Source organism: Centruroides vittatus, unplaced genomic scaffold (assembly GCF_030686945.1).
Source record: "Centruroides vittatus isolate TY-2023 unplaced genomic scaffold, ASM3068694v2 scaffold_1152, whole genome shotgun sequence".
NCBI lineage: Eukaryota > Metazoa > Arthropoda > Arachnida > Scorpiones > Buthidae > Centruroides > Centruroides vittatus.
Window position 1 is genome coordinate 2,862,911 of NW_027122670.1, and position 15,348 is coordinate 2,878,258.

A 15,348-nucleotide genomic window follows, 5' to 3' on the forward strand; every position below is an offset into this window, starting at 1 on the left:
CAGCTATGCCAATGTAAGCTGCTCGATATATGAACGTGATGCGTGGCTAAAAATCGGTTCAAAAGTCGTAGATGCATTTAGCCTGTAAGAAAAGTTTTGACATGCCATCAACTGTAGAAGACAATATAATATAATATAATGCATCTACCGCTTTTATATATACGAGCTGTTACATATATAAAATTTTGAGCTTATAGCTTATCATTATCCACTTTGGATGAAAAATCAAAAATAAAATGAACTTTCTCTGTTGGAATTTTGTCATAGACATCATTATTTGTCAGAAATTGAGCAGTTGTAAGTGTTTAAACTTGTTTTCAATATTCCACTATTGGTGAAAAATCTTGCTTCTGTTGATATAATCATTTTAAAAAGATTTTGTTTGTAATTATTCAAAATTTAAACTTTAAAAATAAAAAAAACCACTTTATATTCATACATATATATTAATATTCTTCATCTCCTAGAGACTGCAAATCTTTGTGTTACAGATGTTTAATAAACATACAGTTAATTTGTGATTAAAATGAAGTTTTAGAGTGTATACATTGATGAACTCTATTCATTATAGCTCTAATATTAATAATACGAGTATTATAAAACGTTTCTTCTCTCTCTCAAAAACTATAATTATTTGCTTATTATATCTCTAAAACCCATCATTAATTTTATATCTTTTTTGAGTTTTGTGTCGGTGTAATTTTGGAGGATTTCTGAAGGATTCTTAATCCCTTAAACTGTATCCGCTCTTAAACTATACACAAAATACACAAAAAAGGAATGCCTTATCTCCTTAAATAAAAATAAATCATTAACCAATTTTTCATAGAAATGCAAGAGCCTCTTTTTAAAACTTCAAGGAATGTGGGTTTAAAAATTGCTAATTTTAATGGCGTAAACATTTTAAATTAGTGACATTTTACTCTTATATTTTACTCTTATAGTGCTGAGCAGCACAATAACACTTCTTATGAGTATTATGTTACCCTGTATATAGGCGGATCGAGCCAATAACAATACGAAAAATTCTCATTGTCGGACTTTGAGTGGATATAAAATATAAGGAATGCTTGTTGTGTACAGTACTCATTTCTACTCCTAATGTACTTTACGAGGGGGCAAATTTATAGATACAAAAATATTGGATGAATATATTTAATATTTTTGTACCCAATTTATAACTGAAAGTAGTAAATAATAATAAAATTTTTAAACAGAAAATTCTTTAAAAGCATTTTATTTTATTTTTTAATCTAAATAATATATCTAAAAAGTTATATCTATAATAAAAAAGTGCTACCTTCTGACAAAATAATGGATGTTCGTTGAAGAACTTAAGAGATTAATAGAGATATTGATAGAGGATTTAAGCATTGAAAAATAGCATCTACATTATCAGTAAACGTATTAACTTAAAATATGTCAGTTCATTTAAAAACACTTTTATTTATAAAATTATAGTTTATATTATTTTTTAAAAATTATGAATGTTTACTTTAATTAATAAGGTATTAAATAAAATATATTTATAACCAACATACAGTGTGCTCAGCAGAAAATAATACGAAAAACAAAACAAGCACCTGATCATTCGCTGAGAGATATTTATTCTTAACACAAACGTTTTCAATCCAATCAATGGATCATCATCAGGCGAAATTCGAACATTACAAAAATAGAACAACAAGTTCAAAATATATTTTTAGAGAGGGACGTATATCTACCGGGGTATTTATTAAACCAACTCATAGCCCGCTTTATATTCCAGCTGGCTCTAACGATCCCTATAAGTATAAACTAGCAGCGTTTAGAGCGTTAATTAGGAGGGCTTTTTTATACTGCGAAAATGTTATAGACAGGGATGCGGAAATAGAAAGAATCACGCAAGTAGCAGAAGCATTGGGCTACAAGAGGAATGTTTTAAAGGGGATTATCAATAAATTAGAAGTCGGTACCGATGCAGCACCTGGTCGCAGGCGTGGTCCATCTTCATACACGAAATTTACGTACAACAAGCGCTTAGGAAGCATTATGAAAGAAATCGCACACATAAAGGATACAAAGATTATCTTAAAAAGAGCTCCGAATCTGTACAGTATTCTTAGAAATGATAAAGGGTTAATTAAGAAAGAGGATAGGTCCGGCGTTTATAGAATTCCATACGAGAATCAGGTGTTAGGAATAAGTAAAGATTATGTCGGGGTTACCACCAGAAATCTAGGAGTTAGGATAAAAGAGCACAGATATGATGTTAGAAAAGGTTCTAATGCCACAGTATTGTCACAAATGGCACAAGCGGAAGGCTCAGTAGTAAGATGGAATGAAGCAGATATACTGAAACAAATCCACTCCCCGACCTTGGCAAGAACGGCCGAGAAATTAGAAATCTATAAAAGCAAGCTTAAAGGGAATTGCATCAACGCAAGAGATGCCGAGGGGCTTCCTTCCGCATGGAAGTATGCAGTTATAAACTTCTATTAAGAGCAGTAGCTTTATTAATATGTACAGTTTAATGAAAAACTCTGTACAGCTTATTAAGCAGTGGTATTATTTAGTGTTATTTATCTGTTTTTTAAGGCAGAGGTATTAATATTTTGTATACACTTTTTGTTTGTTATATATTAATATTTTATTTTTAATTTTAGCAGCATTTTTATTAATTTGTTGATATTTAGAAATGATATTGTGCTGTTAGTTACGTTTTGGTTAGCCGTTATATATTTTTGTATTTTGAACTTGTTGTTCTATTTTTGTAATGTTCGAATTTCGCCTGATGATGATCCATTGATTGGATTGAAAACGTTTGTGTTAAGAATAAATATCTCTCAGCGAATGATCAGGTGCTTGTTTTGTTTTTCGTATTGTTTTTCGTATATTTATAACTATATTCATATCAAGAAATATAAGATTAAACTTCTTTTAATGCAAACTTCCTTATAGTGCCACTAGCATCACTCACGTAAAGTGCCAACGAATACTTACGAACGGAGCTTTCATATAAGTATTAATTTATATGTTACAGTAAAAACTCGTTTTTAGTGAAAACGCGTTTTAACTAGTTGAAACTAGTTTTTACTGGATGTCATTGTTATAACTAGAATTTACTGCTAGTCAAAAATGAATTTGAGTTAAAACTAGTTTTAACTAGACAAAACGAGTTTTAACAAAATGGCTTAGTAAAAACTGTTTCGAACAAGGTCATTCAGCTAACACGTTCCTATAGTGTATGATGGATTTCGTATCGCTTTAACCCTTTTCCCCCGACATCTTGTTTAGGTTTATTTTGCGATCCCTCCTGAGGCAATATAGGTCAGTCAGGCGATATTATTTTAAAAATTCCCCAAAAATCAAATTATCATTATATCTATATGAAAAAAATCCCTTACATTTATTAATATCTTTAGTTTTAAATACGATATATTTCAATGCGTTTTATTAGAAAAATTTATAAGAAAAAAAAAAATAATAATATATATCAGAACTGACACATAAACTTGATAATTTGTAACATTTTGTGAAAATTAACATTGTCTAGTTACATAGTTGTTTGCTGGCACTAAGCCAGAAAGTTGTAGAGTATTGTTTTGTACAATTCGATATAACACTTATGCATATATGTTTATTCGTTGTGAAATTATCGCACATTATATCAAACATTTGTTTGAAATCAAAATTTTATACTGCTATCAACTAATATAATGAATTATTATACTTTATTCACTTCGTATCGAACGAGATTATATCTGTTGTTAATAAATTTTACAAAAATTGATATTTACCAAAGTAACGATGAATCGGTACCCTCGAAGTTTTGCTTAAAATGCCAGGGTACCGATCGATCGGTGTCTTCAGGGACAAAGGGTTAATTAATGTTAATAACACAGATGTGTGACCAATATTTTCAATAAATATCGTATTAAATAATACAAATGTTTTAATCCCAATCATCACTTTATTTATTTCCCCCAAACATATTTATGTAGCTAAAATTAGTTTTAACAAATGTTAAAAGTTAAAAAGTTAATGTTTGATTTTATCAGATTTATGTTTTGATAGTTTTATCTAAAATCAAAACATGTATAGCAGTAAATTCTAGTTTTAACTAGACAAAACGCGTTATAACAATGACATCCAGTAAAAACTAGTTTCAACTAGTTAAAACGCGTTTTCACTAAAAACGGGTTTTTACTGTAACATATATACATATAAATTTCATTGTAAACGATATTTTTATCTCCGAATAATGAGATTTTTCAAACTCTTATAGAAAATTGGGTATAAACCTCATTGCTAGTGACGTAACTAAGATGGGTAGGTATGGCACATGGATGGTGAGTTTGGGAGTGCCATTTTTATGATTTAAAAACCAAAATAATACTAAAAACAATCACTAGTAAAAATAGTGTTTTGAAGATGTATAGGAATTTAACCAGAATTTTAAAAAAATCGTCCCTTTGCTATGATACTGTAATCATTTATTCCCATCATTATGTTTGCACTAATAAAGTTTCATCCGATTGCAATGATTTCTTCTTGGTGCGTTTCGTCAATAAGTTTATATGTTCTTCATCTCAAAGCAGAAAACAAAGAAAATCGAAAAAGAAAAATAAATACAGTAACAAATGCCAGAAAGAGACGATTTTCGTTAATGGAACACGAGTTTTTAAAACAACCGCATTCAAGTTCAAATTTTTCCTCTTTTAAATTTAAATCTAGTTCAAATTTTAAAAATATTATGTAGCTAACTTCCGGATAACGCCAGGTATCACCGCTAATAGTATAAGTTATATATTCTTTAATTTAATAATACATATTTTATAGATTTCAAAATTAAGAAGGTAACGTCTTTCTTGATTTCTTAACAGTGATTACTTTTTTCGTACTTTAACTAATAATTTTAAGGAAAAAGTTGTATTTTATAATATAACTTTTTAGACCAATTTACTAATTTTTTCTCTGAAAAAAGGCAAAATATAAAATTTATCATTAAAATTAATCCAATTAAAGTAAAACTAATGTAGACAATTATTTTCTATTAAGATTTCATTTTGTTTCTTTCATATCTTATTTTTTGTTTTGCATTCTGATATTTTTATAAGTTTATTTATGGCATGAAAATAGATTGTACTAAATTGAAAAAGAAATAATATGTTTGATTGTAATTTCTTTTGTAATTAAAAAATTATTTAAGTAAGTAATTGTTTAAGTGTGTAACTGTGAGAGACAGGATTATATATATCAATAATAAGTAAATGTGTAAAAATGATATATTGAAGTCTTTTAAGTAAACTTTCATGATACTATTTAACAGATTTATTTTTACTTAAACAAAACAGTTGTAAACAATATATTATTGCTTAACATACACCAGAAGCTAAATATTTATTCAGCTTTTATCATATAACTCTATAATTAAAATTACAATCGTTACAAATATTAACTAAAATGCATTTGATACAGTACATTTTAATTTCTTTCCATTGTTTTCACAAACCTCTATTTTATAAGTCATGAAATTAAATAAAATTTGATGATCAACCGCTACGGGGGTGGACCTGGAATCGAACTGAGGACCACCTCATTGTTAGCCTGACCGAACTCACGATGAAGATGGGGAAAAAAAGCCCTCTTAATGCTACGTGTCTTCTGGAGGAAATCGAAAGTGTGAAGCTCATATTTAAGGCTAAAGATTTCATCATAATAAATATTACATGATAAATAAATCTAACAATTCAAGTTTGAAACAAGCTTTAGTCATTCATTACTTGCAAAAAAATCACTTTGATCATTCGGAATAATTGTTATATTCTTCTTTAACAAGTTTACTTAACAAGACTTACCTCGTTAACCTCCTCTAATCTAATGTCAATGTCCTCATCAATTTCTCGCTTCTATGCTACAAGAACAAAGTCTGTATTAGGTTAATTAATGAATAACTAGATATTTGATTAAGCATCGTTTGAACTTCCATCCTAGAAAAATTAACGAATTCTTTACGTTATTTGGCACGTACAATACCTAAAAGAATTGAAACAGCAAATAAAATTTCTTATATTAATTAAAGACCCATATAAAGTTAATTTAACTGAATATAAATAATTAATTTTAATATAAAATTATTTATTCATTACTTTCCTGTTTTTGATTTTATTTATGTCTACGAAGCTATGATAATTAAAAAATTAGCAAATATCTCTTCTTAATTAAATATAATTTTAAAGGCTAATTGAGTTATTCGTAGAATTTAATAATGAAGTTATTTAATTTAAATTTTTATTATTGTCTTATTTTTATTTAAACTTAATTATATTTGGCATTCTTTTATAAAAAGTCCTTAAACTAAAACAGGATCATAAAAAAATAAAATTTATAAAAAAAATGCGTCAATATTTTTTAAAAATTCAAAAATTTTATTACAAATTCTAGAATCTAAGTTAAATAAAATATATAAAACTTTTTATCAAATATAAATTTTCTTTCGTAAAATTTAAACTTTTTTGAGATTTTAAAAGAAAATTTATATCTGATAATATAAATTCTAAAACTACTGATTACATTTTAAACTTTATATATAATTTATATTTAAATTTATTAAATTATATTTATATAAGCTCTATAAGCTAATATATATATATTTCATATTACATAATTTTATTATTTCTTATACATAAAGCTTAATTTTTTAAAGTTAAAAATAATTTATCATTATACCTGATTTATATTTAAAATTATATATTAAATTTTTATATATTTTATTAAACAGTCTGAAGCACAGTTTCTAAGAATAAACTTTATATTTAAAAATCAATAATACTAAAGGTCTGAAGTCAAAATGTAATTTAAAGATACCGTATTTAAATAAATTTCAATAAAAAATATATATATATATATATACATACATATATATTAGTTAAATATGGCTCATTTTTTATCAAATAAAATTGATTTTTAAATAATGAAATTATTAAAAGTAAAAGATTGAATAAAACATATAAAGTAACGTATCTTAAATCCAATTTTATGTACAAATATATTACATTTTTAGAAATTCTGATTTTAAAATACTAAAGTTAAAATGTAAAAGAAAACAACTTTAAAAAAACACGAATAAAACCAAGAAAAAAAAATTTATTTCATCATTTGTCAGAAGAAACTGTAATTTATATTATTTTCTTATTATATTATCTAAATACAAGATTAAATTTTGGGTCCGGGATAAATGTCTCTGTTAACTATATATTAGTATTTATAGCTATAACGTAATGAGATTAAATCAAAGTTATATTTATTTTCGTAGAAAATCTATTTTTCAAAGAACGAATGCAGTAATAATTCCGAATACCACAGTAGAGAAGAATGCTATAAGTGGAGATAAACGTCTATCCACAACTCCTCTTCACATATCTGAATATTAATGGCCGTCAATGTAAGAAAAGAATGCACTTGATTATATAATTATTTTCATTCATAACTTATCTAACACGAAGCTATTATTCTATATTATAATCATCTATGGAAGTACAGTACAAGCTGTAGATATAAATAAAATTGAATTTATTTCTAGATTTTATATTCAACTGAATAATAAATTATAGTCATATTCAGTTCTTATAGTGCATTGTACTTTGAAGAAATGTGTAATCAAACCTCGTCTTAGCGCAATCATATTTTCGACATTAAAATTGATATTAAACGAGTGTGACACTAAATTGAAAACTACAAACAGTGAGAATTCTATATAGTAACCAGCAAAGATATACTGTATTAAAATTTAGGGTTGATAGCATCTAGGGCAAATTAAAACACGGAGCCTCTTGAAACCTAAGTTCTTGAGCAACAACGGTACAATTTAAAGAAAGCTTTGGTATCTTTTAGACCTCCTCTTGCCTGGTTACAGGCGGCGATATATATCGTTGAGCCCAGAAGCGTACAGGCTATTCTACGACAGGTTTACCCACGGATGTTACAAGAGTAAAAAAGAGTAAAAAAACCTTGCCATGAAGGGCAACACATGAGAGCGCAATATTTCCTGAACATACAGCTGTATCATCAATGTCCATTTCACCACTAGTACGGATGATCGACTGTCCTATGAGATGGCTCCCAGACCAACTTGCCACCTCCAAAAAACAGAAACACTGAAAATTCTTAACACAGTGAATCCTCGTGAGATTTTTATAGGATACTGGAGTAGCGCTTTTAAGGCACTCTGGTGACGACCATCTGAAAATTTAAGACTCTTTTAGTGATAAAGCACCTGGCGTACAATCGAACCACAACTGTAATCATTTACATACCTGTCTGAGACATAAACATAACTACATGCCTAATTTTGTACTAATCGGGAAATTTTATCTAGACGCGTAACATTATCAATGAATTTACTATACAGTACTTAAATTTATAATTAAACTCGTCGATATTTTAAGGTTTATATCTATTTTTAATTTATTCAATTAGTTAACTTTCAGTTAAACTTTTTATTCTCGTGTACTGTATAGAAACTTGATAATTTATCTGGAAACCAATCGCATTTGATAAAATACGATAAATTCGGATTATGATCATAATATCATGTTTCCAGATGATCATCTTCTATCACTACATTTCATCATTTGATATATAATGTACACTATTGTCATCAAAATGGAAAAAAATATTATTGATCTTACAATTTAGGGCAGAAAATATGCCGTAAGTAACGTGAATACTTCGTTATGACTTATTATTTATTCTTTTTACGTTAATAAGATACTGAAAATAGAAACAAGTGTGCATAGTAAATAAAAAACGGCAAAAAATATTTAATTTTAAATACAATTTCATAAAATTTTCAATAGGGTATATATTAATTAACTAGTATTGTATATTAGTTTGCAAATACATTTTGATATTATTATCTTATTCAGATCTGTTAAAAGAAAGAACTTGCAAGAGTCAATAATTTACATTACAATAATTAATTTAAAAAGCTTAAATTTTAAAATTTAAATTTAAATTTAAATTAAAAATTTTAAAGTACAGTTATATAAATTATAATTAATTAACAAAATGTAATATTAATAACTTAAAATTACCCTCTAAATATATATATATTAAATACAGTGCGAATTTACTATTTTTAAAATTAAAATATTTATCTGATAAAAAAGAAATATTAATAGGTATATCTCTATAAATGTCTTTGAATTCAGAGAATATTTAGATATACTGTACTGTATATATAAAAAGTTTTTTAGCGAAATTAAATAAATATATAATGAATACTTTTAAAAAAATATGAAAATTGCTGTTTTATGAACATGTATATACTCGCTTCATTTATTTTCACTGAAAAATTTATTATTAGTTTAATAATATTAATTTTCATCGTAATAAAAGCTAATCCTTGTTTTAGAGGGAAAGACTTGTCTTCTTTTATAGATTAACGAAGAGAAAAAGTGTAAATTTTATAATATAACAAAGTAAGTTTTAGTTTGTACTTTTACAGTTATTGTATTAATTATAAATCACAAAAAAATTATACACTTTGTAAATAATTTTGATATTTATTGTATTCAATCAGTAATTACAATTAACGTAATTATATGCTTAATTTTGTAAAATATTTATTTTTAAGCTTCGTAAAAGAAAGATCATGGCAATCAGTTAGCAGAAATGACATTTAAGCATCATGTTTAAAAATTTATCTTCAAAAGTAATGTCAGTTTTATTAAATCTGTACTAGAATTTTTTTTCAATCTATAGTATCCGTACATGACGAGGAAAAAGGATACGTAATCATATTTATATAACACGAGTGGTAAATTGACTTTTGAAGAGCCTTCGTCTCTTCAAATATTACATTTGATAAAATGTTTTCGAAGAGAAAAAACACTTAAATTCTAGCTTGAATCGTCTTGAGATATTGAAAAAAATCTATCGAAGTTTCCTATCTTTTTTATTTTTTATTATTAATAGAAGCTTGTACACAATGTTACGTTATTCATATTGGTGTATTAATTAGTTTAACAAAGACGATTAATTTATTTTGATTTCTTTTATTTATTTATTTTTGAAATTTTTAATTCGTTTAATCGCGTAAAAAGTAAATGTACTGTACTTTTTATATATCATATCTTAATTTATAATTAATTTTTATTTGACTGAAAAATAATAAAATTATATTTTCTAATTGCAATTCCTCACGCTCTATTTCAACATTAAATTAATTTTTATCTATTCGTACATATAATAAAATGAAAGTATGTAAGAGATCTCAGAAGGATTTTGAATTATTAATATTTTATTTTTACAACAAATATTTTTTAATTTTACATTTTTAAAATAATAGCTATAACTCTGAATGGGTAACTATATTACAATATCAATTTAAAAATGAATAATACGAAAGAGAATTCTGTCATAAAGAAATGAAGATCAATTTAATGAGATAAGCATAAATTCTTTAAATATTCATATTTTATCAGAACCAGTTCCTCCCACCAGTGGCCTAGTGAATAAAACCACTGAATAGTGGTAGTTGGTTTGTGGGTTCGCCCCGCGCCTGATGGACTGGTCGCATGGAGTTTTCCAGGTTTTCTACCCGTTAGTAATATCTAAATAGGAACAAATTTCCACATAAAACACCCCCGAAAGGCACTTCCCCTCGGCAGATTGCCCATGTGTCGCTGTTTCCTCATTACTGTACAAACAGAATTTATAATTTCATGTAATTTAATTAGGACAGAATTGTTATGACGTAACGTTTAAAAGTACAATTTACAAATCAATTATATATGTAAAACTTTTAATATAGACAAAAAGAAATTTAAATATTTTAAATAATAAATCTCATTTGTTTTTCATGTTAACTTAAGCGACGAAATTAAATTTGATAAACGAGATCTCCCGTTTATTACATATTGATTGAACTCAGATCATCTTACATTTGTATAACACACTGAAAACTCTCATGTTTTGTCTATATTCTACAAACTTAATTTATCTATAGGAACCGATTTAAAACATTTTTAAATATGAAATTTACCATATAAATTGGATATTGAATTTCAAATGTAAACGGTAGCGGATGTTATTCTCAAGTCAGTTGATCTTATCTTTTATATTTAGAACTGACGCTTTATTTTTTGTTTATTTTGTTAAAATTTGTGATTTTTGTACACATTCTTACTAATCAAAGAAAACCATTCTATTACACAAGTTAATTAAAGAGCTTCTTTATTAATCAACGCGAATAGTCAACATGAAATTGCTTTGATCTTTCGAAGTTTCCTTTAAATCTTTTTCCCTACTTCTGTATTAGAAGTAGGGAAAAAGATATATCAATTTTTTGGATTTCTGAATAGTTTATACATTTCAAGACCTTTAATAAGAATAAGAAAAGACGCTATTAACATCAGTTGTATGTGTGCATTCATGCCATAAAAAGTTTTTTTCAAATTGTATAAAAATTCTTTAATCATATTGTATTTTAAATTAGGATTAACAAGTAAAAGTTTATTCATAAACAATTAATGAATTGTATGGAATATGCAGTATACTATTTTAAATTTTTAAGAGTTATTTTAATTAAATAATTCTTAAAAATTTAATCTTAAATTTATCCTTTTGTAATAACGACAAGCGTATACGTGGGAGGTTTTAATAACAAGATAAAATTTGAAAATTTTGTATATTAATTAATCATTCTATAACGTCATTACTATCAAAACAGACATCTTCTTACTTTTCCATTCGTATTGTATTGGACTATATTATTGCTTGAACTTTTATCCATTACGACAATCGCTAGTAGTATATAGATTTCAAGCTTTACTTGTCAGAACCTGTAATATCTGGAATAATTGTGCTTATGCTGTCTTAATTTTTAACCTTGCCCAGTAACTTCAATAACTACATTATGCTAGATTGTGCAAATTGGGCTGTCGAGCATGATTCCACTGACTTTCCAAACGCCATTGTCAAACATCTAGAAAGCGGCGCTGAACGTCCGACCTACACGTTTTCGCGTTTAAAACTTCGGCCTCAACCTCGCTAATAACACAATCGTTACTTCACATTTGGACTTTTCTGTCTGATTTTCGACTTAAGAACAGTTTCCTTTTTTAGCAAAATCACACTCTTTATGGCAGATTTTCGAAACTTACTGCAAAATGTTCGGATGTAATTTACGTCTGTTAAATGAAGCGTTATTAGTAGAAAGTACAGTACGTACTGTACAATGCGTTAACTTTACCAACATATAACATTATAATTATACAAAAGCACGTTAACGTTAGGTGGCCAGGTTTTACCTCAATCACCTTATATCGGGGCTTTCAGAAGCCAAGAAAAGCTCGGACCACATAAAATTGTATTAAAAATTGTACTATATATATTCATAGTAAAATTTGACAAAATAAAGATTTCTTTTAATACCTAAAAAATGCATTAAAATGAATAATTTGTAACATGTTTTCGAGTCCTCTGTATAGATGAAGACATGGTCAAATGGTTCTTCAGACCCGCTGTACGGGTTTAATTTCTAAATCATTTTCTTTTTATATCACATATATTATATCATATATTTATGCTTATATTTATGTTATTACATTGTTTTTAATTTTAGAAATTTATATTTGTTAGTTAAAATCACGAAAATTAAACGTGTTTTTATTGATCAACGCTTGAGAAACACAAATTCATATTAATGTAATTCTAGATAAAATTTCGGCATCTAAGTAATAAAAAGGAAGTTCTAAGTAATAAAATTTTAGGTTAATTTAAATATTAATTCAATAACTTTAATAATTAATTTAACTAAACTCTATTAAACAAAAAATTTCATTATCTTACTGAAATATATAAATAATTCTTTAATAATAAATAAAAACGAATAAGCTCATAAATTATTAATGCTAATTATTCTACTTCATTAAAAATATTACTGACAAATAGAAGATGAATTATGATCATATATCATCTCATATAACAAGAGAATTTCATTTATTTTCTGACATAAATTGAGATAAAGAATTTTTTAAACTGGTTTAGGTTAAAAAATTGTTGATTAACTACTTGATTATTTATTCCCAAACTATTCAAAAAGAACACTTTAATTTAAAAATATGACTGGAGATGTATTTTTGTCTCCGTTTTCTTATGTAAAAAGGGATAATTTTAATCTTGTACGTTATTTGATTCAAAAGTTGATGAAACTTTAAGAGATCAGTTTAGCACTATAAAAACAATCCTGAATATTTCGAATCGATTTATCTGTAATATAGAAAATAATAAATTTGTATTTCGATTTAGCATAAATAAAATATAAATGGTTATGTGATCAATTAAGTAGATTTTTTTACTGCAAACACGCGTTTTTATTATTTTTTAGGCTGCAATTTGAAAAAAATTGTAGACCTATAAATTCTCACTGTCGTTCATCACTCTGTCTTTCCTGAATCTTGAGAACGAAGTTAGATAAATGAAAGCCAAGACCAGATGTGGAAACCTTAGAGGCAAAAGGCCTCGATTAACTATATACGAATGCCCGATGCAAAATGAAAGTCACGTTGTTTCAATTCAAAACGTTGCCCCTGAATTAATATATGAATTAATCACGATTTTTCTAAGATTTTGCTTGTGGTTCGCTCTAATATTTGTTTCTATTCCTTTTTTAAATATCATTTCCCTATAACCTCGATCCGAATTTTCCATTAATTCGAATTCGAACAACTTAATATAATAATTAGTTCGGATTAGCGAGAACGCTATCTGAAATCGATTCATAAAATATCAAACTCAAAAACTAAATAATTACAAGGGGCAATTTCCTAATATATATAATTAAGCTTATTGAATATTTATTTTACCTTGTTAAAAGTAATATTTTATCTTCTATAATGGTTATATTATTTGATGTATTCATGTATCAGTCCATAACGTATGAAATAGTAGCATATATTTAGATTTTACACACGGTCTCCATATTACACTCTGAATTTTAGAGATGCAAGCAACATTATCGGCTAAAATGTATATTGAGAGTGTAGATAATTCGAATATATAATGAAAATTCTTGTACTATTTCGTAATATTAAACTTCTTAACATTACGAAAACAAATAGTACAAGAACTTATTATAGAAACTATTTTCTTTATGCTCGTATAAAAGAATAGTTTCTGTCTCTGAAAGACTGCTTTCATCGACTGAGAGATAAGAGACGAAAGGATCAGAATACAGCTCCATATCGATCTACTCCATAGCTCTATATCCCTACTTTTATATATCTTTATATTAAAGTAGGAAGCTTCTCCGCTTGTTCAAAAATTTTATGACGATTCATAGATTTCCAGTGCCCTCTTATATATATATATATATAGGCTATATATATTCGCAATATATAACATCACAAAATATTCCTTATTGTCGTGGCGTTTTTAAGCTAAGTATTTTATATAGAGAGAGTACATTAATTAATTTTAAATCAATTTATTTTTAATTATGATTACAATTTGATAGAACTTCTGATAAATTTCAAATCTGGAATAAAATCCCATTGATTTCCAAAAAAAAGTATTTAAAATTAAATTGTATCAGTAGGTATATATCATATATATATATATATAATGCTTTTTAAACCGATGATGAAGAATGGAGAATATGTAGAAAAGAAAGTAAACGAAATACTTGTAATTAAATTTTTTCAATTAGAAAACAAATTTTTAATTAATTTAATAGAAAACTCCAAGCTTTGCTTTCATTTTAATATAGCATATAAGCGATTTAAAAAAACATTTAAAAATAAATTTCAAGTTGATAATCATTTTAAAGTATTTTTAAAACTTCATAATTGTTAAGTTTATAGTCAAGTGTTCGACAGACTTTTTCTCATAGAAAGATAAATCCGTTTTGAAATGTTATTAAATACAGTATAATTTCGTTAATCCGTCACGCGGATTAACGAAATTACAGTGTCTGTAATCCGGCATTCTCCGAAAAGTAGCCGATAATCCGTAATTATCCGATAATAATTCGGCATGCTACAATTTTACCAAATATCCGGAGGAATAACGTGTTAATTAACGTTTTTGAATGTTTTTCAGTCAATCAATCTTAACAAGTACTGTATAATCATTAAGTGTTCTTTAATCAGTCTGTTTCAGCAACAGACTGATTAAAGAGCGCGCGAAAACAAATCGAAAGCATACAGCAATATGCACTGATACTAAACATACAAGATCGCATAGAACTTACTGTGAGATAAGCAGAGGGTCAGGGGCTATCCTCGCTGACCACTTACACTGCACGGGTTGGCAAAACCCGATCTCGTTGTCGTTCCGGATGGCTAGGAGGACAAGAAAAAA

General features: G+C 26.8%; 1 protein-coding gene across 1 annotated transcript; it reads left to right on the forward strand.

Annotated features, from left to right (window-relative positions):
- The first annotated feature begins 1,638 nt into the window (after window positions 1–1,638).
- LOC136986525 (uncharacterized) lies at window positions 1,639–2,481 on the forward strand. The gene has a single exon (XM_067284076.1). It carries the CDS (start codon window positions 1,639–1,641, stop codon window positions 2,479–2,481), a length of 843 nt encoding a protein of 280 aa, XP_067140177.1.
- Window positions 2,482–15,348: the final 12,867 nt, after the last annotated feature.